The following is a 23,354-nucleotide window of genomic DNA, read 5'->3' on the forward strand; positions in this document are numbered from 1 at the left end:
TGCACAGAATCTTCTTTTGTCTTAAGTGCTTTGATTATCTGAAATCCATATTTAAGATAGATGATAAATTTGTCTGACCCAAATTAAGTGTGCTGGGCCCAACAGTGATTGGATTTTCCATTGACCTAATGATGTCATCCTCATATGGTTGTAATATGAAAGATTCCTCCAATTTTCATGCCAATACAAGTGGCTGAAGCATGTCTCCCTTGTCTTGAGTCATGTAATATTATGGGTAGTAAGGGCTTATATTCCCAGATAATGTATAATATCTGGAATCTTTACTGTATTTGTGTTTGTAGGAAACCTTCAGTTGCTCTCTCTATCTCTCTCTCTCTCTCTCTCTATCTAAAGGACTAAGTGCCACTTGTCATTGTGTTGCATTCTTCAAAAATCAAATTAACACCCAAAGGTGTGGAGGGTCTTTGGAACCCTGTGGAAAGAGGTTGGTTTGACTGGTGGATGTGTGTAGTTTTAGGAATGTCATGGAATTTTGCTTGAATTGCTTTGCAGAGAGTGTCTATGAGGAGCTTTCCCCCACAGATAGAGTTTATGGAATAAAGTCCCTGATACAGTAAGATTTTGGAGTAGTTACTGGATGCTGAATAGAGTAAATAGAGATTAGGAGCTGAACATGGAACCTTCCAGCTCTGTGTGACACTGAGGCATTAGGGGAAAACTACGATTTTAAACATTGTTATAATTTGGTTCAAGATCTATTCTAAATTCAGTGGGCGTAAGAAGTGAATTGAATAAAAGAATTTATGATACTTGAAAGGATTCATTCGATCCTTTATTTCACATTTCCTCACATGGTTTCACTCGCCAATATCAAATAGCTTTTAAGTTCCTGTCAGCACTGTGGGGAAGGAACCCTAGGGTGAAATTTCACTTCCTAGCCCGGGGGTGGGGTGGATGGGGGTGTGTGGGGGCGCTGAAGCAAATATACAGTGGGTGGAATTGAAAATGTTTTGTGGTCCTCATGTGGCTGAGTATCACAAGATCGCAAGGTTTGTTTGGATGAAGAAGGACGTTCGGTCCATCTGATCTCATCCCTCCAGAATACCCACTATATCGTCCTCCCATCAAGATGCTTTTTAAATGAGATCACGTCCTGGCCTCAACCACATTTCCTGGCAACTTGTTCCAGTGTTAATTACCTTCTGGGTAAAGAAAAACTTCCTGGTATCTCTCCTGAATTTTCCATTTGCAACTCTAAACTCTTGCAACTCGTGTCTTACTATCTCGGTACATCCTAAAGGCAAACCAGGAGGTACATTTACTCACTGAGTTATCGGAGGAGCTTATAGATTTATAGCCTCAGTGGAGATCAGCGTGTTTTGTTTGTCAACGTAGTCTTTGAATATTTAGTCTTAACTTAAGAATCTCTTCCCCCCACCCCACTCCACTGCAACAAGATCAACAACTTGCATTTATATAGTGCCCAGTAATATCACAGAGGTCTTAGAAGTGCTTCAAAGCGTCAGTTCTTGTTTTCACTATTCCAGCAAGAGATTGAATAAGGGGAGAAAGAAGGCAGCTTGTGTCCAAAAGCATTACTGAATACAAATCAGCACTTCAGAAAGTCCACTTGAACTCTTGCTTTTGTTATCTACTCTTCACTTTTCTGTCCTTGTATACACTGGGCTGGGTTTCTGCAGGGAATAAAGGGCAAAACGTTAGCTAATAGAAACACACACCTGGGCAGCAAAAACATATGGGAAAAGAGCCCAAAAGTGGAATCAAAGAAAAACAAATAGCAATTCCACAGACACCCTTCTGTGCAGCAAATTTCTATTTCTATGCCTACGTCGGTGACATGGGCATATTCGTTTCAGAATAAGGACAAAGAGAGAATAATTCTCTGGTCACTGGACAGCAGAAAACACTGAGCTTCCCATAGCATTAGGATTTCTGTTTGTCGCGACTTTCTTACCCCCTCCAATATCTCTCCCTCCTCCCAACCTCAATGACTCATGTTGAGGTATGAGTCTCGTTGCCTGCATCGCCCTCAAGTGGACATTCCTGCCCATGTTGAGTGACAGTAGTCACCAGAGCCCAGTCTGGTCCCTGTATAAGCTGTCAGGGGTACCTGAACAAAACCAGAGGAAGGAAACATGGTGATTATTTCTTCCCCTCGAAGAATGTGTGCAAGTTGAGAGACAACCGCCCCCCACCCCGCCCCCCTCCATCAAAAAAAAACAAAAAATGTGAAGCGCCAGCCATTCTATATGCATGAAAATGCTTTGAATTCTAAATGGCTGTTAGAGCAGATGCAAACAATTTTACCTTGTGCTGTGGAAGGGTTTAAAATCGCAGCCGCTTGTCATCGGAAAATAGATGGAAAGAATTTTGAAAATGTTGACGTTGACAAGTAAATGAATGTAATTATGTTAGTAAAAGTGTTTTACCTTCTTTCTTGGGGCCTTTATATATACAAATACTTAAATAGTGCATGGAAATTGGACATAACTGCTAAGTTGCCCATAGTAACTACATTATTTTACGTATTTGTATTTGAGGTGAATTTTAACTATCATTATTGCTTACTGTTGTTAGACTATGGAGTAAATTCTATAAGTTTTTTTTAAACTGCTAGTTTTGATGCTCGTGCGAAAAAGTGTTCTTTGTTCCTTGGCAAGGCTTCAGTATTCAGTGCAGGAATATATCCATGGTGTGATATTTCTTACATTTAAGCAGATATCCTACACAAGTCTTTGCTCTTACCCTCCCTCCCTGTCCATTCATAATAATTTGGGCTTGTTTCTGGGGTAAGCTAATCAACAACCGAAGAGTCATACATACCCTGTCTCTACTACTCAGCCCTGGCCATCTTTCCTCCATAGATAATTCTATCCTCCTCACACACCCCACCCCCACTCACAGTCCAGTTTGTCCCGTGAAGTATTTGTTCATTTTGGTCTCCTACTATCCTAATCCTCTCATCCCAAGCAGATCCTTCCTTATCCATTTTTGTTGTTACTCAGTGACTCAGTAAAAGTACCTTCCAATTATTCATTCTCAAGATTAAACAGCAGGTACTTCTGTAATGAATTGTACGTAGGAGTCTACTATAATTAATCCCCCCTCACCCTACCCACTACACACAGGTAAGCTGCTGTAAATATCACTGCAGACTTTCAAACCCTGAGAAGGAAACTTTCCAGCTGAGAGCACTATCGAATAGGTTTGTCCCATCCGTTTCCACAGCTCTCATTAACTGCAAGGTGTTTCATGAGTAAACAACTATTTGCTTTCAGCTCCAGTGCATCCTAGTGCTTAGTGATCTCACTCCCTCTTCTCCTGCAGTTAGCTTAATGAATTCCCCGTTGATAATCACAGTAAGATAACAACAAGCTTCGGAAAGTACAAGTGGTCTGATCTGAGTAGTCACGCAACACTTGCATGCATTTCTGCATTGGATTAGGCCACTAATGTGGCACTACTGTCAGCTGCCAGCTTGATTTTGCATTCATTTTTCCACATTCGTGTTAATTTCAGAGGACCCATGACTCAGGCATGACCATTGCATATTAAGGATTATTTGCTGATCAGAAGCTGGAATGCAAAAAAACTTAAAAGTGCTATTTCTAGAGGGTTTGGTGATTTCAGTAAGAGTAGCAGTCAAAGGGCCTTCAAATGGAGCAATTGTCTCTGGGCTGGGGAAAGAGGGCAGGCCAACTAATATTTTTGCATCTGATCCCTGTTCAGTGACATTAAGAAGAGGCACTTGGTGAGCACTGGAGAGTGACCTCTTAGGGCCTGATCCAGCCTGAGACAGCAACTTGAGAGGAGGGGAGAATATTTTCGATGGTCAGGGAATTTAAGCTCTGTAATTAATATTATTTTCTTTCTGTATATATCTCTGTCTTCTTTAGTATGCTTCTCACTTAGAAAAGCATACTCTCAGCCTTTCTGATACACTCTTTCTGTGTAACTCTCTCTCTCGTTTACTTCCTCTTTCGGTCAGCTGGGGATCTGATACATACAAAAACTCAGCATCATGGCTAAGAGTCTCTAATCAAAACCACTGACAGCACCACATATATGATTGATGTTTGCCTGGTATGGGTAGCGCACTCTCTCGCCATGCATTCTGCTTACTTATTCCCAGAGAACTCTTCACTGTAATATGGTGGACAGCAAACCTCTGCATAAAATGTGTAAGAATACTTCACGATCCTCCTGATCGGGACATACACCCTTACTCATTGAGTGGTGGTCACACTAGTTGTAGGTGCAGAGATTGAGGGCAGTTGTGTACCTCTCTGCATACCAAGAGAGGTGAACACTTTGAGATGTTGCAATATTTCAGGTGCCGTATCAAATACAAAGATTTTATTTATTTTTATTTTTAAATCCTTTCAAAAGCACGGAATGCAAAGCTCGCTAGCTGGATGGCTAAAACAATCGCTTCCTTCTTCAAGTATTGGCATCCACCTTGAGGGTAATTGCAGGCTGCGCAGTGCTTTACGGGTTACACTGTTAGTTTTGGCATCAGCTGGATACAGAGTCAGCTGAGCACTATGTGCTGAAGATTGCAGAGGAAATGAACTTGCATTCTTTGTGCTTTCTTCACAGGAAGTTATACTGAAGAGAGCAGCTGACTTAGTGGAAGCACTATACGGCATGCCGCACAACAACCAGGTAACAACAACAACTTGTATTTGAATAGCGCTCATCATGCAGGATAGCATCTCGGAGCTATCCTGGTAACGACCACATCAGCTTGGAACTGGGCAAAGCAGTGATTGCTCACAGGACATTGCAGTGTTGTTCAGTAACAGGCAGCGAGTGGTGAAAGTAGATTTGATTTCTCTCCCTCCCCCCACAGCCTTGTGCAATTTCCAACCTGATCCAGGTCAAGATGGGAGGATAGTACCTTGAGACTGTACTATATTCCTGCTTAGTGTACCTCTAATGTTGGAGTAGAACATCGGTCTTGCCAACCAAGATGCTCGTCTCACATCTGAATATAAGGATTTTAGGAACTTAAAAAAGTTTTGCATGCAGCAATCGTTTTGTCTGATCTAATTTCACTTTATCTGCTTTCTCATCCTGGCCCAGAGTTTCTGGAAATGTATCTCGACAGACAGAAAGCGACCTGAGAATTGGATATGGTTATCCACAATCAGTCACTGCCACTCTCGTCCCAGTGGCAAGGAAGGTCTCAGGTTCCATCATCTTTGTGTACGAAATTCGCTGATCTCAGTCAATGAGTTTCGCATCACCACTGATCAAATTGATCTTAGTGCCTTATCCTAGGAATGACNAAAAAATCACTCAGAATTGCTACTCTCTGTCACTATCCACAATGTAGCGTATTTGTTAGAGTACTCGCTTTGCCAGTGAGAGGACCTGGGTTCATTTCCCAAGCAGGGCAAAACCTTAGGTAGGTTTCCTTATTTCACATGCCTCTGTTTACTTAGAATTAAGAAGGAACTCGTTGTTAGTCGATTGGTGGATTGCTTTCCAGGGGTAGTAATCCCATAAAAAACAAATTTGGTCACTCAATCCTGACTGTTTGTGGGACACTGCTGTGCGCAATTGACTACTGCATTTCGCCTACAAACTGTTCAGTCAATTCACTTTACAGTATATCCTGTGAAGCTCTTCGAGAAGTCTCAACAACGTGATAATGCGCTTTTACAAATACAAGGATTATTATTATTATTATTCAATTTCCTTCTCCTTGCCCACCCAGCTGAGGACAGAATCCAGAAGGTTTGAATCCTCCCTCTAACCCCAGGGTTGAACAGCCAGCTGATACTTATTGCTAGGACTCATCCAGGAAAAACTAAGAGATGTACAACTCACATAGAAGCACTGTACAAGTCCAGGCCTTCAGGGGAGAAACAGGCGTAAAATTAGGACAAGTCTCAATATAGGATAGAGGAATGCAGTGAATCATGTCGATTTAACAAAAAAGAAACCTCATAACATGAAATAACAGAACAAATGTTCTATTATAGTTTCAGCTGATTATTTGTCAGGTAATTGTCTTCATGTGGCCCCACATTGAGATGTCCTCCCGACGTGAAAGCCCCTATAAAAATGTAAATTGTTTTGTATTGTATTAAGTGTTCGGTGTTTTTCAAAGTGAGATGAACATTAAATCATGATGGTCCAGCATCACACTAGATGTAGATTTGCATTTTTTTTTAACAATTCCCTCCCCATAGGAAATCATCCTGAAGCGAGCAGCTGACATAGCTGAGGCTCTGTACAATGTCCCTCGAAACCACAACCAGCTCCCAGCTCTCAGCAACACATCTGTCCACGCAGGAATGATGGGAGTTAACTCTTTCAGCGGCCAGCTGGCTGTGAATGTTTCCGAGTCCACGCAGGCTGCTAATCAGGGTAAGTGGACCAGATGTGCAGTCAGTGGTGTGCTTTTTGCAGCAGACGTGCAGTGCCTGGCGATGCAGAACTCATTCTCTTGGGTCGACAGCAGGCACATCCTAAGATGTAGACTTTTTCTGATCGTTTACAGCTATTAAGCCTTACAGTAACTCAATAAAGAAAGCACTTGGGGAGGAGGGGTCTCTCTTACCGCACTCAATAAAAATAACAATTTTTCATTAATGGGGATTCCCATTATAAAGGTGTAGAGAAAAGGTCCCTATCAGCGATCAGAGGATGTTAGACCTCAGTGTGATGATGAATCTTTTTCATTCTCAGTCCCCTCCATTATATCTGTAATGCACTTTGAGATATTCAGCTTACATATATAATATATATATATATTGTATAATTTATATATGTTGTAATTGATCTGCTTGGCTATGGGATTCTGCCAAAGCCCCAATGCAGTATTCTTCCCTGGCATTCTCTGGTGTTCTATGAGAGAAAGTGAGGGGATTCTATTAAGAGCAGGCTTATTCAAACATCCAAGTGAAAGTGCCCTAATAAACCTCCCTCCTGCAGTTTTCTCTTTCCTTCTGTTCTTGAGTACTCATCTTATATCTGGTAAATCTCTGCAATGGCATGATTGAAATGGGAATCTCAATATGTGCAGCAGGCAGGTATAGACTTATATTGTGTTTCATCACTCAATAGGGCACTGTAGAACAGTCTCTTTGAGACTATGACACTAACCAAAATGTTACTGAGTATCACTGCTGTGAGGATGTGCGTGTCATCATTAGAATAAGTCCTACAAGTTGGTACGATCACTTTACTTTGTTGAATCCATTAAAGATTCTGGTGATAGTACATAAGCCTTAGATTCTCTATCTGAACCCAGTGATTCCTTAAATAAACAACATCTGACAAATATTCATCAAAAGATTGACAACTGACGCAGAATGGAAGAAAAATGAACTTGGAAGTATACTGTAAGATTCACCGAGGCAGCAGGGAAAGAGGGAACAGATTCAGGGGTGTGAAGGGTTTCAAGACAGAAACCAGGAAGTATTTCCTTACACATAGTGTAATGAATATCTGGAGAGGATTAGCAGGAAGTGAAGTGGAGGTCAGTTCACTGGATGACTTTAAGAAACGTTTGGATGATGTAATGGGGTGGGTATTCTGAAAGGATTAGAATGAATGAGCTGAAGTTCTTCATCTGAACTTCTCTTGTGATTTTTGTGATGTTTTGCCTGAAAAGGTGATGGAAGCCGATTAAATAACAACTTTCAAGCGAGAAGTAAATAGATATTTGGGGAGGACACTTTTGTAGGGCTATGGGGAGAACGCGGGGGATTATGGTCGATTTAGATAGCTCTTTTCAAAGAGCCGGCACAGACACAATGGGCCGAATGGCCTCCTTCTGTGCTGTATAATTTTATGATTCTATGATTCTAGGAGACATTTTCCACCAAATGCTTCATTCTGAATTTAAAAAAAAATTGTTCAGCCTCTAAGTCTTATTATTGCCTTTCGAACATCAACACACAGAATGTAATGCAACTGTGCATCAGGGAGGTGAGGACAGATAGTATTATAAAGGCAGATAAGGTCTGAGATGATGGGATGCTCAAGCGAACATGACTACTGAGACAACAGAGTTATATCAGGGGTCAATAATGTAGGTGTTGGGCTTGCATGGGTGTGTGGAATCTGTTTCAGTGCCTTTGAAAGAGTAGAGAGAAAAGTGAAAGCATGTTGGTCTATGTAGACTACCTATAAGGAGGCCATTCAGTCCATTGTGGGTTCTGCTGTTTCTAGCTCCTTGCTAGTTATCCACTCTAATCCCAAATTCCCTCTTTGCACATAACAGTTAATATATTTCTTCAAGCTTTTATTTCTCGTGTTCTGAAATTTGCATTCCCAAAACACAGTACTCCTCTGAAAGCATTATGATGTGTGAGAGTACAATGTTCAAATAAATTACTTTTTATGTATTTTTATATTAAATGGGAATCCGTTCAGATAACAAAGGCAAGACTCATGTATTCCCACACTCAATTTGCAATGTCAATAAAAGGGTTACAATTACAGGCTTTGTCCACTGTGGCATCAACCCAGACTGCAAAGCTATAAGAGAGATTGAAGAAGGTTTTAAATGTTTATATGGGATTCTGGAGAGAAGTCAGGATTCTCGCACTTCCAAACTAGAGACTTGATAAGTACATAACATGGTACATTAGACGATGCATCACAGGTCTGCTGTAGCTAGGCAGTGAGAAATTACCCCCTGCTTTCATCTCAAGTATTGCCATTTCTTTCCAACGAAACATTGTGACTGCGGTGTGTTTCACTTTGATTGGCCGCACTCCTCACCCTTCCACTTCTCACACTCTTTTTGATAAGAAAGGACAAACCGAATTCCAGTGAGTTAATGACACGATTGAAGCACACAGCACAGGCTTCAATTTAAAAAAAATGCAAGGCCACAACTTACTCCACAGTAAACGTGCTTTGTTAGCTTGTGTCCTGCATTTGTTAGATATACAAATTTGTTCCAGATCTTATACGTTTGACACTTCTTCATTTTTCGGCACAGAAGAAATGTCAGAGATGTAAGAGAAATAAAAAAGCTTTCACATCCTAAGTTCATCAATGAGGCCTAATGTCCAGCTATTTCCAACAGGATTCCTTAATAAGGAAACCTAAACCAGAAGTAATGTCAACTCTGCTCCAACGTAATCTACCTTTGGAATAAAGTTCCCATGTGACATAAATCCAGTTAGCAGGAGTCATCATTTGGTTTCTTTATTAATGAATTTCTTTAGAAATTGCCAACATGCCAGATAACGACCTGTTATTCCGAAACAATTTGGTGGATAAAATTATTTTGTGAATCTACGACAGTCATGTTTTTTTTAGCAAAGCTTTCTTTATGAGTTTGAAGAGAAAGTTTTGAGTTATAAACAGGGTGTTTTGTACTACAGAGTAAGAGAGAAATAGATATTTGTTGTAGCGGTGATCACAAGGTATTAATATTATTTTGAGAATTACTGTATTGTGATGGATTCCAGATTGCAAACCTATTTTCTATGCCTTTAATCCACTAATTTCTCTTTTTGTAAATTGAAAGGCTGTGTTGCGATCCACCTCACCCGTTTCCTTGGTTCGGTTATCACTACATCTCACCATGTCGTACCATTGCGGATGATTTCTGCAGCTACCTTGGATCCAATTTATTACCTTAAGCATACCGGCAACGCCAGGAAATGTGCGAAAATATAACAACAAGAACTAATTCTCAATTGTTTGAAAGTTCGGCAGTGAGGACAAGCCTTTTTAGAGAAGCCTTGTTGAGAAGCTCTTCTTCCCCCTAAATAGTCCCCTATATACACTCTGTCAAAAAAGCTAAAAGGATCAGCTTACAGATATCTCTATGGATTTCTATTAAGCTTGTTCCTTGAGGGAAGTCCTTCCCAAGGTAGGAAGGGAATGCTTTTCAGATTGTCCTTCTCCAGTCCCCAAACAAGGCACACAGGAATAGCAAGAGCCCTGTCCACAGCAGTGTTGGTCACATATATGGTTTATAACATTATAACATTCTGAATAGTAGCATTGAGGTCCATCCGACTGGTCCCAAAGTATAAAATAATCCTGCACCACTTCATCTCTATCAATTACTTCACCAGATAGCAATTTAATTCACTCTTTAATTTGTTGTCATAATCTGCCTCAATCGCTTCCTTGAGTAGTGATTCCACATATTTGCCCCTTTCTGTGAATTAAATCTCATCCGTCTCTTTACATTCTTACCCCTCCTCTGAACAGGATCTTCCTTGTTGTAGAAATGTTATTACATTTATTAAGGTTCATGTTACTAAGGGTTTCCTTCAGCAGTAGGGTACTAGAATTGGACCTTCAACATATTGAAGGGTTTCAGTCAGAGTGCAGCTGATGATCTTCCTAATTTCTTTCTGATAAAGGTTTCAGTCGTAACACAAGCAGCGTATCTCCTCATGGATATGTGCCAAGCTCCACTCCGCAGCAGACGAACTACAACTCTGTGACAACGAGTATGAATGGATACGGAAACGCTGGCATGTCCAACCTGGGAGGATCTCCTGGCTTCCTCAATGGCTCTGCTGCCAATTCGCCATATGCCAGTAAGTTACAAAACCAGATACCACTTAGTCTCTTTGCTGATGTATACTGTGGACCCCATTAGACTGCCCCCTGGTGGAGGAAAAGTTTGCTTAAATCAATCACTTGGCTTCTGGCACTGACTGGCTCGTTTCCTGCCATAATAAATACCTAACTTCTGGGTCATCAGGTTGCTGCTGTTGTCAACTACTGCACATTGAGTACAACTAAGCTACATGCAGGAAACATCACTCATGTTTCCTGCACTACTAACCTCACTTCCCGCATGTTTCTAAGCATATGCAGCACACAGGATGTGACATCAGGGGCACTTCCCAGGCATAGTGCACAAAGTACAGTATGTGTCATTAACAGAGACTTAAGTTGGAAATTTTTTCACACTTTGTTAGATAACATCACTTTTGAGAGATTGGACACATTACAATGGGCTTGCCCTATACTGGGGAAACATACTCTCGGAACCACTGGGTCACGACTCACAGCGATAATCCAAATTAGTGTCTGCACTCAGCAACAGTGCACCATGGCACATTGATGGCGGAACCAGGGGGGCAGCAGGGGATAATCTCCCCCTCCCCCATGAAAAGGTTGGAGGGGATGGAAGTGTCTTTCTGTCTTCAGTTGAGGAGGAGGATAAGAGGAATGTTCACTGGCCAAAACTCAGGGTTCAGTACCATTAACCCATCAGTTGACAATGATATTCTTCAGTGAGGCCTTTTAAGTTGCAAACTCTGTCTTGTCTGTCTGAGCACCATTAATCGCATCTGTGTAACTGGTTGTAATATTTCACCTCCATCATTCAGTGTTTCTGAAATATGGAACAAGGAAAATTAAGATTTAAAACTGGTGCCATTAACCTCTATGACTGTTATGATGTTGAAGTTACAACAGTGGAAACAAGTTCAGGGATGATGTTTTATACCATCATTGACAATGCAGATGGACCAGTCTTTGTTGAGCCACACAGCTTGACTAAGTCATCCTGAAATACCTGCATTGAATGACATCATAACTTCACTGGTTTAAACAAGCAATCAGGACTCGCTGCAAGCTGGCTCTAGGCTCTGTTGTGTTAACAGTTTTGCAGAAGATTCTTTGTCTGCCGCTAAGTCTCCTCTCTGTGGTACCGTGCCAGGAGTCTTGCTCCGTAAAGACACCGTGTAAGGATGATGCATCTCACGTTACATACATGTGGCTCGTTCTTCACTTAATACACAAATGTCTTCATTTTGATGTTTTCGTATTGTGCTCGTTTTATAGCCTACTGCACTGTGGCTAGGATTTCCCTCAACCTTTCAGTTCTCACCCCTATCTAGTCTAGGGCACTCCCCCAGGTATGCTGTGTACATTCTACGGCCTTCTCAGATTTACAGCTCTTCAAATTATAAATCAAACAAACGTCAACCGGATCTCACCACTTTCATAATCTGTGTTAATTAATCGGTTCAGTAGAAATGCACAGGTTCTCCAGGGCTGAATGAGTCATATCTCAAAGCTCAGTGAAACTGCAATGATGTCTAAACTTATTCATTCACACCCAGAAACTTTCTAATACCACAAATGAGGTGGGGAGGGTACTCCCAAAGGAGTTATATTGTGTGGTATTGGGGTTCTGAACCTACATCTGTTGGCAGTGCCGTCTCTGTCAAAATGTTCCAGACCAGAGTTTCCATAGGCACATGCCCACATAACACTCGTGATGCGTGTGTGAAGAGACTGTGCTATTTTTGAGCATGCAAATTCAGCGCTAAGACGTACATCATGGGGTTCTTCCGCACAGTAAACATAGCGGCAAGCACTTAATAAGCACCATTCTCCTGCCTGGAGAGACGCAGTGATCGGCAGCTGAGGGTGCAAAGCTCAAGCTTAAAAAAAAGTGGCTGATTTTGAGCGTCTATGTTATCAGCACGTAATTTGCGGGGTAAAGAATTCTTGACAAAATTGTGCTTATTGAATTTCTAAAAAAAAATGGAGCATATTCAAGAATACACTCATATCACATTCAGTGTTTTAGAAATTTGATAATTCCACTTTTCTCAATAAGGAATCCTGCAAACCAGTCTCCTGCATCTCCGTTTTATACACTGATTTTGGCCCGTGAACCTTTTAACTCAGACAGTTTGACTGCTGAGAGTTTTAAAATTCACACTGCCGGCCAACTGAAAGGGATACTGTCTCTTTTAAAAAACACACTGAGGGAAGGGGTGGTGGCAGTGTGGGGTCAGTAATACCTGACCTCCCCCACATCAGACACTGTCTCAGTCAGGCGCTCTAATTAAAAGGCGTCACTCTTAATTAAATCAATAAACTAATTGGATGAATAACGATTGGATACCAGCACTTTGAGTCCAGTACATTTATTACTGGTATTACAGGGAGCTAAGGTGACCTTAGATAAAGACATTTACAATCACAGGCTGCTATTTCTTTGGTTCTAATTTTCAGCAATCGATAGTTTTTGTTTTAGCGAGCCTGTTGTCTGATTAAGCCACAGGGCAATAAACCCAAAGCTGGGCAGCGCAGAGGATATGAAGATGTAAAGACAAGGTGTTAATGAAAAGAATAAATGATCACGCACTAGAAGAGAACTGTTGATACACAGCCAAGCCAATTCAACACCAACAATTTTACATTTACACAGCGCCTTTCACATCAGGAGGAACTCTCAAAGCGCTTCACAGAGTTGACCAGGAGCCCAAACTGGAGGCATGGGGGGGCGGGGGGTTGGGGCAGGGGTGTGCGGTTTTGGGGGGAGCTGAGGAAGGTGGTGGGGAAAGGTTGTCAATCTCTTAACGGTTCACGTAGCAAATGGAGTGGAATGGGGAATGTTAACCAGAGCCACCAGGGAAGGCCTGCTCCATTCAAATGTTTCATTATGGTGTGAGGTAAAATGCCATTTGACGGCTCGTGGCACTTTTGCGTTTGACCCAAAGCCCCAAATTTTTTATTATGTAAATTGTTTCTCTGTTTCATTCTTGACAAAAAAAAATGAGCTTGGCTCAATTTTCACCCCCTGCCCCCCCCCCACCAACCACTCTCTCCGCCTCCACCGAAAAAAATCTCCCTCAACCCTAACCGGCCAAGTTTGTGGCTCGCAAACGCATCGGCCACTGAAAGTCAGGGGTTTATAGGGTTGAGTTGTGAATGTCGCCAGGTAAGTGACCCAGCTGGTACAACAGCTGTTCTGTGCTGCTGTGGTCACACTTTTCTCGACATTTCCATATGGCTCAAATTGTCGTCGTACAATCACAGATTACTATTCAGGAGATGATTGATGTAACCAACAAAATTCGTATGGCTCTCTCTATATATGCCACCAAAATGGCTGACATATTTCCTCCTTTCTCGTTGCAGTAGTGCCGTCCAGTCCTACAATGGCTTCCTCCACCAGCCTTCCTTCCAATTGTACCAGTACCTCTGGCATATTCTCCTTCTCACCAGCCAATATGGTCTCTGCAGTGAAACAAAAAAGCGCCTTCGCTCCAGTGGTGAGGCCACAGACTTCCCCTCCCCCGACCTGCACCAGCGCCAACGCTAGCAGTCTCCAAGGTGAGCTCGCACAAGGCCTAGGCCGGTTTAACTCACTGCAGTTAGGCTGAGAATCTGTCTAGTGTGTTAGGTCCAGTGGCAAGGTGTGAGGCATTAAAGCGGTTTGGTATCTGTAACGTAGCCCAGGTTTGAAGTATATTTTCACAAACCTCACTAATGTCTTTTTAGCATTTAATTAAAATGCCGTGTTAGCTGCTATCTAAAGGCCCTGTGCCATCAGACAGGATTTTCCCCCCCAGCTAGAGAGAGAGATATCATGGTTTGAAGATTGTATTTATAGAGGTAAACCGTGCCCCGCCCCCCACTTCCCCTCAGGTCATCTTAAACATGGAGGTGAGCTAAGCACTGCCATTGCTAAATTTAACCCTTAAAGCCTTTCTGATGCTTCTTCATCATGACTTTTGGGACACTTTTAAAACCAAAATCAATTTTCCTTCATATTGTGCAAAGTCGAGCGTTGTATAGTGTGGTCGTGAGCTCCATTTCACTGCCACCATCTCAGGACAGTTTGCAAACAGGCCCATTAAGAGTTTCCATTAATAAAAATTAAAGTTGAGGCAAAACAGAGGAGCAGCGACTCGAACAGTATTCTAACCATGACTTATGTAGGATTGAAAACTAACACAGTGCAGTAAAGCCAAAGCAAATGTTTGTCCGTTTGATGTCCACATTCTGTTGCTTTATCTGTGTTAAGCTTATATGTAAGGACGGTTTAAAGTCTGTTATTATCCACTCCCCAAAAAATGTTTTTTTCTGGAGTTTTCGGGGTCTATTTTTTGTGTGCAATAGAAATGGGAGAACATTGTGTGCGTGTGGGTGGGGTGTTGGGCGGGCAGGGATGGAATTAAAATTGATGTCCTGGGGTAAAAGTCCTGGGGTAAATTTAGTTGAAAACCAAGATTTATTTTGGAACATCAAAAAATATTCAAAATCAAGCAAAAAGTACCTTTACAGTTTGAAGCAACAGATCTGATTGATTATTTTCCCACGCCGAGAGCGGACATCTGATGGAGTGTGAAATGCACATCCCAAAATGCACATCCACCAGTTCTGAGAATCCGCATTAACTCTAATCCTTGTGTTCTCCTGGAACCTTGGAATATGATGCAGTCCAGCTCACCAGCACACGTTTGCATTTTACCCGGAGACAGCCATGTAACAGAGTTTCTGATTAACGTACACCGAATAATGTCCCCAGATTCGTTATTTAAAAGTTAATTATGGGTGAAAATCTACCCTTGCTGATCCACACTTACCCAAAAAGCAGGTATTTATCAGGAAATAGATTTTAATGGTCCTTATTTATACGTTTGGCTATTGTATTGCTGTTTTTCCCATTGGAAGTCACTAACCTCATCTCTCTTTCTCTCTTTCTCCCTCTTCCTCCACTTCCACCCTCCAAACTATCTGTCTATTTCTCTGTCTCTCTTCCCCCCCAATGTCAGACCAGTCTTTTGTGGACTCTAGCAAGTACTCCACTGCAGGGTCACTCCAAGGACTGGCCTTCTCCTGAAATACGTTAGTACAATTCCCTCCGTCTCCCATGTCACCCAACAGTAACTACATCACTCTCTGTGTACTGCCTTGCTCCACCATAATAATTGACTTATTGAAGCAGCCTGTTTGGCACAAAAAAATACCATGTGCATTTAACGCCAGGCATTATACAACTGTGACAAAGATTTGAAAAGTTGTGTATTGTGAATAAATAATGCATGGGAGGGGGTTCTAAATGCTAGATTTGTAAAAGGTGAATCCCTTTTAGTCTCAGGCTAACCCTACAGAACTCCGCTCGGAAGCTGATCACATTTTCAACTCCATAAAACTGGATCTGTGGCCAAAGGAGGTTCCTGCAGAACCAGAGATCAGCCCTGAGCACAATGGTTCAGCTGAGAAACATCTGAGTACAATGCAGGATTTGCTATTTACAGATCAGTTTGCCGATCTCATAAATTATCCCCACCACCCCCCCACCCAACCCCACTCCATCCCTTCTCCCATGTCATTATATATGCACAGATTTTACTATGGAAATCTTTCTATTTCAAACCTGTTTCCATCACTCCCAGATTACTTCCCAGGCAGGTAAACTCACACTCTCTGCTTGGTGGGTCAAGGTAGTGTCTTGCAGGCCACAGTTTTTGAAGGCCAGAAATGTGATTACTAGTTTGACCTCATTTGGAGCAGTTGTGGGGGTAAGGACAGGAAAGGTCCTCTCTTTTGGGCCCCTGGGCTAGGGAGGAGAAAAATCTATTAGCCACAGGTCCTGTTCCTTTCTAGAGACGCATTGCTGAAAAATATGAGCGTGTGGATTTTGGGTGAGAACTGGATCAGACAACATAACTTCCATGGCTCCATTTGTTAAATAGTATTACGACACTCAGTATGCTCAGTACTCACATTCACTGTGTATACTTCACTCAGTGTGTAGGTTCACACTCAGTGTGTACCCCAACACTCTGTGTGTACACCAACAGTGTTTACAACAACACTAGGTGTGTACACAGACACTCAGTGTATGTGCATGAAGAATGGTGATTTGGGTGAGGGACTGGAGGATGCTGATAACCGTGGAACTGTTCTGCTGTTGAACTGTTGACTGACTGATTTGCCTGTTTTTATGAGTTTGCAATGATGAGATTTGACTGTGGTGTGGAGTGTTCATCAATACTTCACACCAGCATGTGTAATAAAATATATCCATTTCACATTGTACACTCTTCTACTCAGTCAAATCTGGCTTCATTGGTCATGAATTGACTATATATAGAAAGTAATGTGCAATATTTGCTGTTTATTTCATCAGAGAGTTACAGCGAAGAGGTAAAGCCATAAATGGGCTAGTCTCAGCTATGCAATGTTTTATTTAAATTCTTTGGGACATTTTGTAATGTTCATTGGATGTTGATTTGACCAGGGTTTCAAAAGAAAAACTTAATTCATGGTTTATTGTTCATGTGTTGGAGTGATAGACGACTAACCTTCCTCAGGTTGAACCTGAATCATACAGACCAAGGATATGTAAAGTTAAATCCATGGTCTGTGCTGAATTAGCTGATCTGAGCCAAATAGTAATAAGTGCTCACAGTGAGCTACAGATGGCAAAAGAAAACATCAAGAATCTCGCTTTTTAAGGCAACTAGTGGAAGGTCAGCGAGAATAGGATTGATTCAATTATAGGGCTTCCCTCTCCCAAATATTTAAATAGCATACAAACCCTGTCTAAATATGGTATGAAGAATGTTTAGGCATTGCCTATGGAACTGTGAGTCAGTGCATCAAGAGAGGAAGGAAAACAATTGGAGGAGGAGGAGGAAACAAAAGTCAGATTAAGATAAAGTTGGTTATCTTTTCAAATCTGAACAACACAAATAGCCAATGGACGGAAACAATTAGATTTAAAAATTGCACTCTTCAGCAGAGAGCGAAAGCGAGCGAGGTTGGATTAAACAGACCACCTTTGCGTGTGGCCTTATAAGAAATTCATCCTGGGTCTCTCAGATTGGTTTCCTCTTGCTAATGTGGACGTTTACATTTCCAAGAAAACCACAGGAATTTTAGATAAAGATCTGGTTCCAGATGTTCCTTTTAATAATCTCAAATCAAAGTCCTCTTAGATTCCCTCCCCATCCCCCCAAAAAAAACACAGCGATCCTGTCTCTTTAAATTTGATCTTGTTAGGTTTTACCTGCACTTGCCCCATCTGCGGTACATCAGCAGACCCATCTGTCACAATCCCCTCTGCCCGTTTCTTGGGTTGACCGTGAATAGAGTAACTTAATCTGGGATGTGAACAGAGCAGGGTGGCAATGCTCATTAATTGGCTCACAAACCAGTTGCTCTGCAGCCTTTTCCGGCTTAACTTGGCTGGTGCAATTTGTTAGAAGTTTCTTGTTGCCGTTTTCCATCAGAAGTGCCCTTGTCTCTCAGTCTCTGCTCTCCAACATTTGGCTTTGCTTAGCGTGCTGCTTGCTCTTGATGCAACCCAAAACTTTTTTTTAAATCACTGGTTTGCACAAATACGATATTTTCCTTCACTTTATAAAATATTTATTTCATAAATAAGAATTAAAGCTTTGATCACTTTGACCCTCTTGTATCAGTAATTCACTAGTTGATTTTTTAAAAAAAAATTAAGTTCAAGGTTTTGCACAGGAAGCTTTTGGGGTCAATTTTGGTGTGATTTGGTAGACTCCAATCACCCTGATTCTTTAACGAAGCTTTCAGCTGATTAATAATATAAATTATAAGTGAAAGGTTTCATTTGGTAGAGGCATATAAAACAAGCCATCAATTTGTGATCAGATGTATAATAATCACAGTTTTATAATCAGTCATTAGGAAATTAATTCATAAATCCTGTGATAATTGGTTGTATAACAGAGCAATATCACTGGCCGTTGAGACTAATAAATTGGATTTTATCATCACTTGGCAAATTTGTTATCCTGGTTAGTGAGATTTTATTATTTAAATCTTTATTATAATTCTATTTACTGGTTGTCTAAGCCTGCCACTTGCTTGTGTTTTTCTTCTGGATGGCAGAGCACTTTTAAACCATGCTGGTCTTGTGAAACATGTTAGCAAACCTCTTTATTATTGCTGACATGCCTCTGAAGCACTCCAATATTTGAGTCCATCACGTCATGAGGTATGAGAACAAGAAAGCCCGAGGTCTATCCCAGCCTGTGCTGAATTAATCTTAGTTTGGGGGAAAGGGGGTGATCTCATTTTGGAAGAAGGGGTAGTGGATAGGGACACCACAATTAGTCTCAGTGTCCCAGAGCTAGCGTTTACCACTCCAACAGCGTAAAATATCTCATACCATTGTCTTAAAATAATTTTAGATTGGGCAAACTTTCAGAGCATTTTTAAATTCAGCCTAAATTTTGAAGCAGATTTTTCAAACAACTGTGAAAAAAATCCTTAAATATCAAGACTTTTCTAAAATTCAGAATTTTCTAAAATCCTGCAGCATGTTATATTTTAAGTCAGTGGTCTAAGGCTAAGATCATGAGAAATTTAGGGCTTCTGATTGCTACCTGTGAGTCAGCACCTTCAGGACAGAGGAAAATTAGAGAGAGAAACCAGTTTAAAAATAATATTCTGAAAATACTGCTTCTTCACAATTGTCAAAGGTTACAACACCAATTGCATTTATATAGTATCTTTCACGTCAGGAGTACACAGAGTAGATAGATTTCTTCTAAGAAATAACATTATGGGATATAGCATATAGGTAGTTTGGGACATATGTGCATACGACTGCCAGGAAGGCGAAGGTGATCTAGATGGACCTTGGTCTTTCTTCATCTAGCATTTCTTATGTTCTTATGTAGGAATATGTCCCAAGCCTTGGACCCGAGCTGGGGGTTGGCATAAAGAGGGGTTCAGGGCAAGGGGGTTTGGGAGTGGGAGGATAACCGAAGACAAGGTCAAAGTCTTGAGATAGGCATTGAAGGAGTCAAGGGAGGGGGCAAGGCGAAGGGATTCCGGGATGGAGTTCCACAGGGTGAGGGCAAAAAGGCTGAAGATCTGATCACCACTCGTCAGATGGGCAGGGTGGGGGATATGGAGCAAGCTAGCGCCTGCCTAGTGGAGGAAGCAGTCAGGTTGGCAAGGTCGAGGAGGTAGGGAACCATGCGATTGTAGACAAGCTTGGACAACATTATTTCCAGCCTGGACTAGCCATCTCTCTTGACTTAGGGAGGAGACTGAAGCAGCAGAAGGAGGGACTGAAAGTAGAATAGTGTCAGGAGAGGAGAAATAAAATTAAAAGGAACTCGACTTAAAAAACACCTCTAAAAATATTGCACTGTCACAGAGCAAAACCAGGGTCGATGTGTAACAGGAGTAAGGCAATCTGACCATCAATAAGTAAAATATAGCTAATATTGTTATCTCCGTGGTTATTAATTACAGCTGAAATAGAGAAGCATTCTTCTATATTTTTAAATCAGCTCAGGCACTGTCTTGTAGGTCACTATTCTGGAATTTATAGATGCAGTAAAAGACAGAAACTCCTTTCTGATCTTTTAGAGTAGGAATGCTAACAAGGCTGTGAGGTAAACCTTTTGATAGCTTCTTAACGCTGAACAAAAATCAGGCACTGAAAGAGAGTGAGGGGCGGAAGAAACTAAAGCCCTACAACAAAGGAAAGCAGGCTGGTGGATTTCAGTTGTACAATTTGAGTAGTCCTTGGACCTAGCTCGGACCATGCTGCTTCTCAGCTTTCAACAAGCCAGCTCCCTGAGGAGTCTGGCCTGGACTTTGTTATTGGTTTAGCCCCTGAAACACTCACCCACGAAGCACAGCGGTCACTTTATGGGATAAATATAAAAGGGAAACAATTGGGAAGAAAGAGAAACTTTCAAAGGATTAGAAATTGGATTAAATTAACCATCCTCACAGTTGCCTCAAATGAGCTTCAAATAGGTTAAAGAGGAAACAAAATTGACGTAGTCAAGATGAATAACAGAGTAAAACTCGTTGGAAGTTTTATCAATGTTGATATGGCTTCTAAAAATCCAGTTACTACTATATAGTGCAGTTCAGTTACTACTAGTGAGTGCAGTTCATTTGTGTTTACACAGGGTGTATTTTTATATGATAGTGAGAATATATTTACCAGTGTTTGGCTCATGTTGTATTATCAATCCTCTCAGTCACGAATGGCTGGCACTGATTGTTACAGAGTTGGCTGCTGCGTTGTGACAGGGCATGGTTCCACGGATAGCGACACCCTCTATTACATGATACTATTTTGCCATCATTCCCTGTCCCTCATATATAAGCTAGGACAGGGAATGATGGCAACATATGCAGCTGTGGAGAAATAAGAAGAGGTCATTTGATTCTGTTTTCACTCAATGTGCACATATATTCTTTGGTACCAGGAGTCATTGCGTAGTCATCAGGAGTGTGAAGTGATTTTTCCAGTGATGGTGAGGCTGCTTTTGGTCACTCTGATCAGATTGCCTGCCGAGGCTTACTATCCAGGCTTACACACAAAAATAGGCCATTCAGGACGTCGCCCCAGATAGATTCCATATAAAACAGTGCATTGAAGGAAGGAGGGGGAGAAGGGGGACAGAGAAAAATAAGAATTGGCATTTGAAGCTAAATGTATTGCTGGTATTTCCCTTTTAAAGGAAGGTTTGTTATATTTTGTGNTTTTTTTTCTCCTATTTATGTTTTGCAGCTATATCTGGCATGATCGTTCCTCCGATGTAGAGGGGATGCCATGCCTCGAAGACTGAAATAATATGCCCACATTTAGATGACTTTCTGCTCCAGAAGGAGAAGAGAATGCACGTCCCAGACAACAAATGGAACTTTTAACTCAGGCCTTTCAAAGCGGGATTGTGTAGAACCAACCAACCCACCCACCCACCCACACAATCAGTGCAACACTTTTTAAACTTCCGCCCTTGCCATCTCTGATCAGGCGATCAGAGAGAAGGGTGACGTTTTACGTATTTGGTCCCATATTTGTGGGGGAAAAAAATATTTGTTCTATGTTGATAAATGTTCACTTTTTCGAATGTTCCAAAACGTTCTTCAACCCAGTTATTCATTTTAATGAAGAGCAAATGCCTTTTAGATCCTGTAAACTCCTGATGGGATACTGTAACAGAATGTGACGTTTAATTTATATATTAAAAAAAGAAATTGGATTTCAGTGGAGTGAAATGAAAAGTTGTGTGTGAAGGCACATGAAACAAGTAGTGATAATAATTAGGGGGAAACATTAGAACGATTAGAGTGTACTAGTTGGTTACAATCTGTAGATTGAAATGGGATTTTTTGAAACAAAAGTGAAGATGGGTGTGTACTGAATTGGAATATTGCCATTTCGAATCTTGGCATCGGCTGTTACAGTGCTAATGCCATTTCATGAGACAAATCTACGTTTCTAGGCTGGTTGAGATTATAGTTGTGAAAATGAAACAGGGCATGGCGTTATCTTGCAGGTACCCAGACCCGCTTAAGGTCAGAGATGGACTATCCTGATCCCCTCCTCTCCTGAGGTCAAGAGAACCTCAAGAGATGCAAAGTTTAGGGGGTGGGTGTGGGGCACAGATTGACATTAACCGACTGGCGTTTGGTGCATTTATTGTTGCGTGACCAGCCAGCCATTGTTGCTGTATCAAAAGCCGATGCCCCAAGCGTAGTTTTAGTAGATCCCAATTGTCTTTTTAAATTGAACAGGAAAGGTAACAAAGCACAACCAGCCTTCAGCAACACGGGTTTGTAATTTGTAAATGACTTTGAAAACCCAATATAGTTTTAGCTGCTGTACTTACAGGGGTGAAAAATATACTAGTGCTTTGTGGAGACAAACATGAAAGGGGAAGTTTTTGAAAATTGCGATTTTATTAGCACTGTAATAATGAAAATGCTCTTAATGTACTTTATGAAGGATTCAGCAGAGGTCTGATGAAGCATTATCCAGTTATTTTCTTCTGTATTGTGTTTTGTATGTAGTTATAAATATTGTAGATTTTTGTGATTTTTTTCTTTGCCAAAGTTGTTGTTTAAATATTTATACATTTCAATGTCTTAAATACAGTTTTCAATATTACAATGAATTTTATTGCATAAACATTTTGGTTTTATTCGTTCACTGGGTGCAAGGAGCTGACTACTTTTCGCTTGCATCTCCTTGCATAATTAAGCATCGGTTTAAAGACAACGTTTTTTTGTAAAATATGCTTATAAATAATGTATTTATCTTTGAAATTTGTACATTGCTTTTCCCCCCTCCTGCCCCTTCCCCCTCCCGGTTTTATTTTAATGTGTATGTATGCTTTGTGGGAGAGTGCCGACATATTAGGCCATTCAAAATTGCTCATGAGTAGCAATCGTTTAAATGTGATTTAAAAGCGTCTCATTTGTGTATCATTTTAATTTCCATTTGGTTTTATTTTTTTTTCCCCATCAAGTTGATATTGTGCTTTGTATCGTTTTGAACCACGCTTTTTTCATTTTTTAAAAATTCTGTCAAAAAGTCATTGTTTATTTTTATATCGTTTATAAGTTAACTGAATTGTGTGTGTTTTTTAAAATTGTACGGCATTAACAAAAAAAAGCAACATCTTAATCTGATAGCATTTAGTTACGTAGATTTAACGGTAAATTTTGCTTTGGAAGCTTAAGGAAACTAATGCTGTTTAACTATAGTAATATGCATGGGATGCCTCTCCACACTGCAGTGATGGTTGCATTTTTTTTTCTGCATTAAAATGGCGAGGAAAAAAAATCATCGAATATGGAAATACATTCTTTCTCGCACC

At 41.0% G+C, this 23,354-nt stretch overlaps 1 protein-coding gene across 6 annotated transcripts in view; it reads left to right on the plus strand.

Annotated features, from left to right (window-relative positions):
• ebf1a (EBF transcription factor 1a) overlaps positions 1–23,010 on the plus strand; it is a 265,989-nt gene extending 242,979 nt beyond the window's left edge. For 3 of the 6 annotated variants that reach the window (XM_007891402.2, XM_007891403.2, XM_042340171.1), the window contains exons 12-17: positions 4,582–4,647; positions 6,183–6,360; positions 10,332–10,511; positions 13,864–14,058; positions 15,504–15,576; positions 21,260–23,010. In XM_007891402.2, the coding sequence (XP_007889593.1) occupies positions 4,582–4,647; positions 6,183–6,360; positions 10,332–10,511; positions 13,864–14,058; positions 15,504–15,571 (687 nt within the window). In that variant the 3' untranslated portion in view covers positions 15,572–15,576; positions 21,260–23,010. The remainder of the gene's footprint in view (positions 1–4,581; positions 4,648–6,182; positions 6,361–10,331; positions 10,512–13,863; positions 14,059–15,503; positions 15,577–21,259) is intronic. The other 3 variants (XM_007891404.2, XM_007891405.2, XM_042340170.1) reach the window with 2 other exon arrangements.
• Positions 23,011–23,354: the final 344 nt, after the last annotated feature.

This window comes from Callorhinchus milii, unplaced genomic scaffold (assembly GCF_018977255.1).
Source record: "Callorhinchus milii isolate IMCB2004 unplaced genomic scaffold, IMCB_Cmil_1.0 Scaffold13, whole genome shotgun sequence".
Lineage (NCBI taxonomy): Eukaryota > Metazoa > Chordata > Chondrichthyes > Chimaeriformes > Callorhinchidae > Callorhinchus > Callorhinchus milii.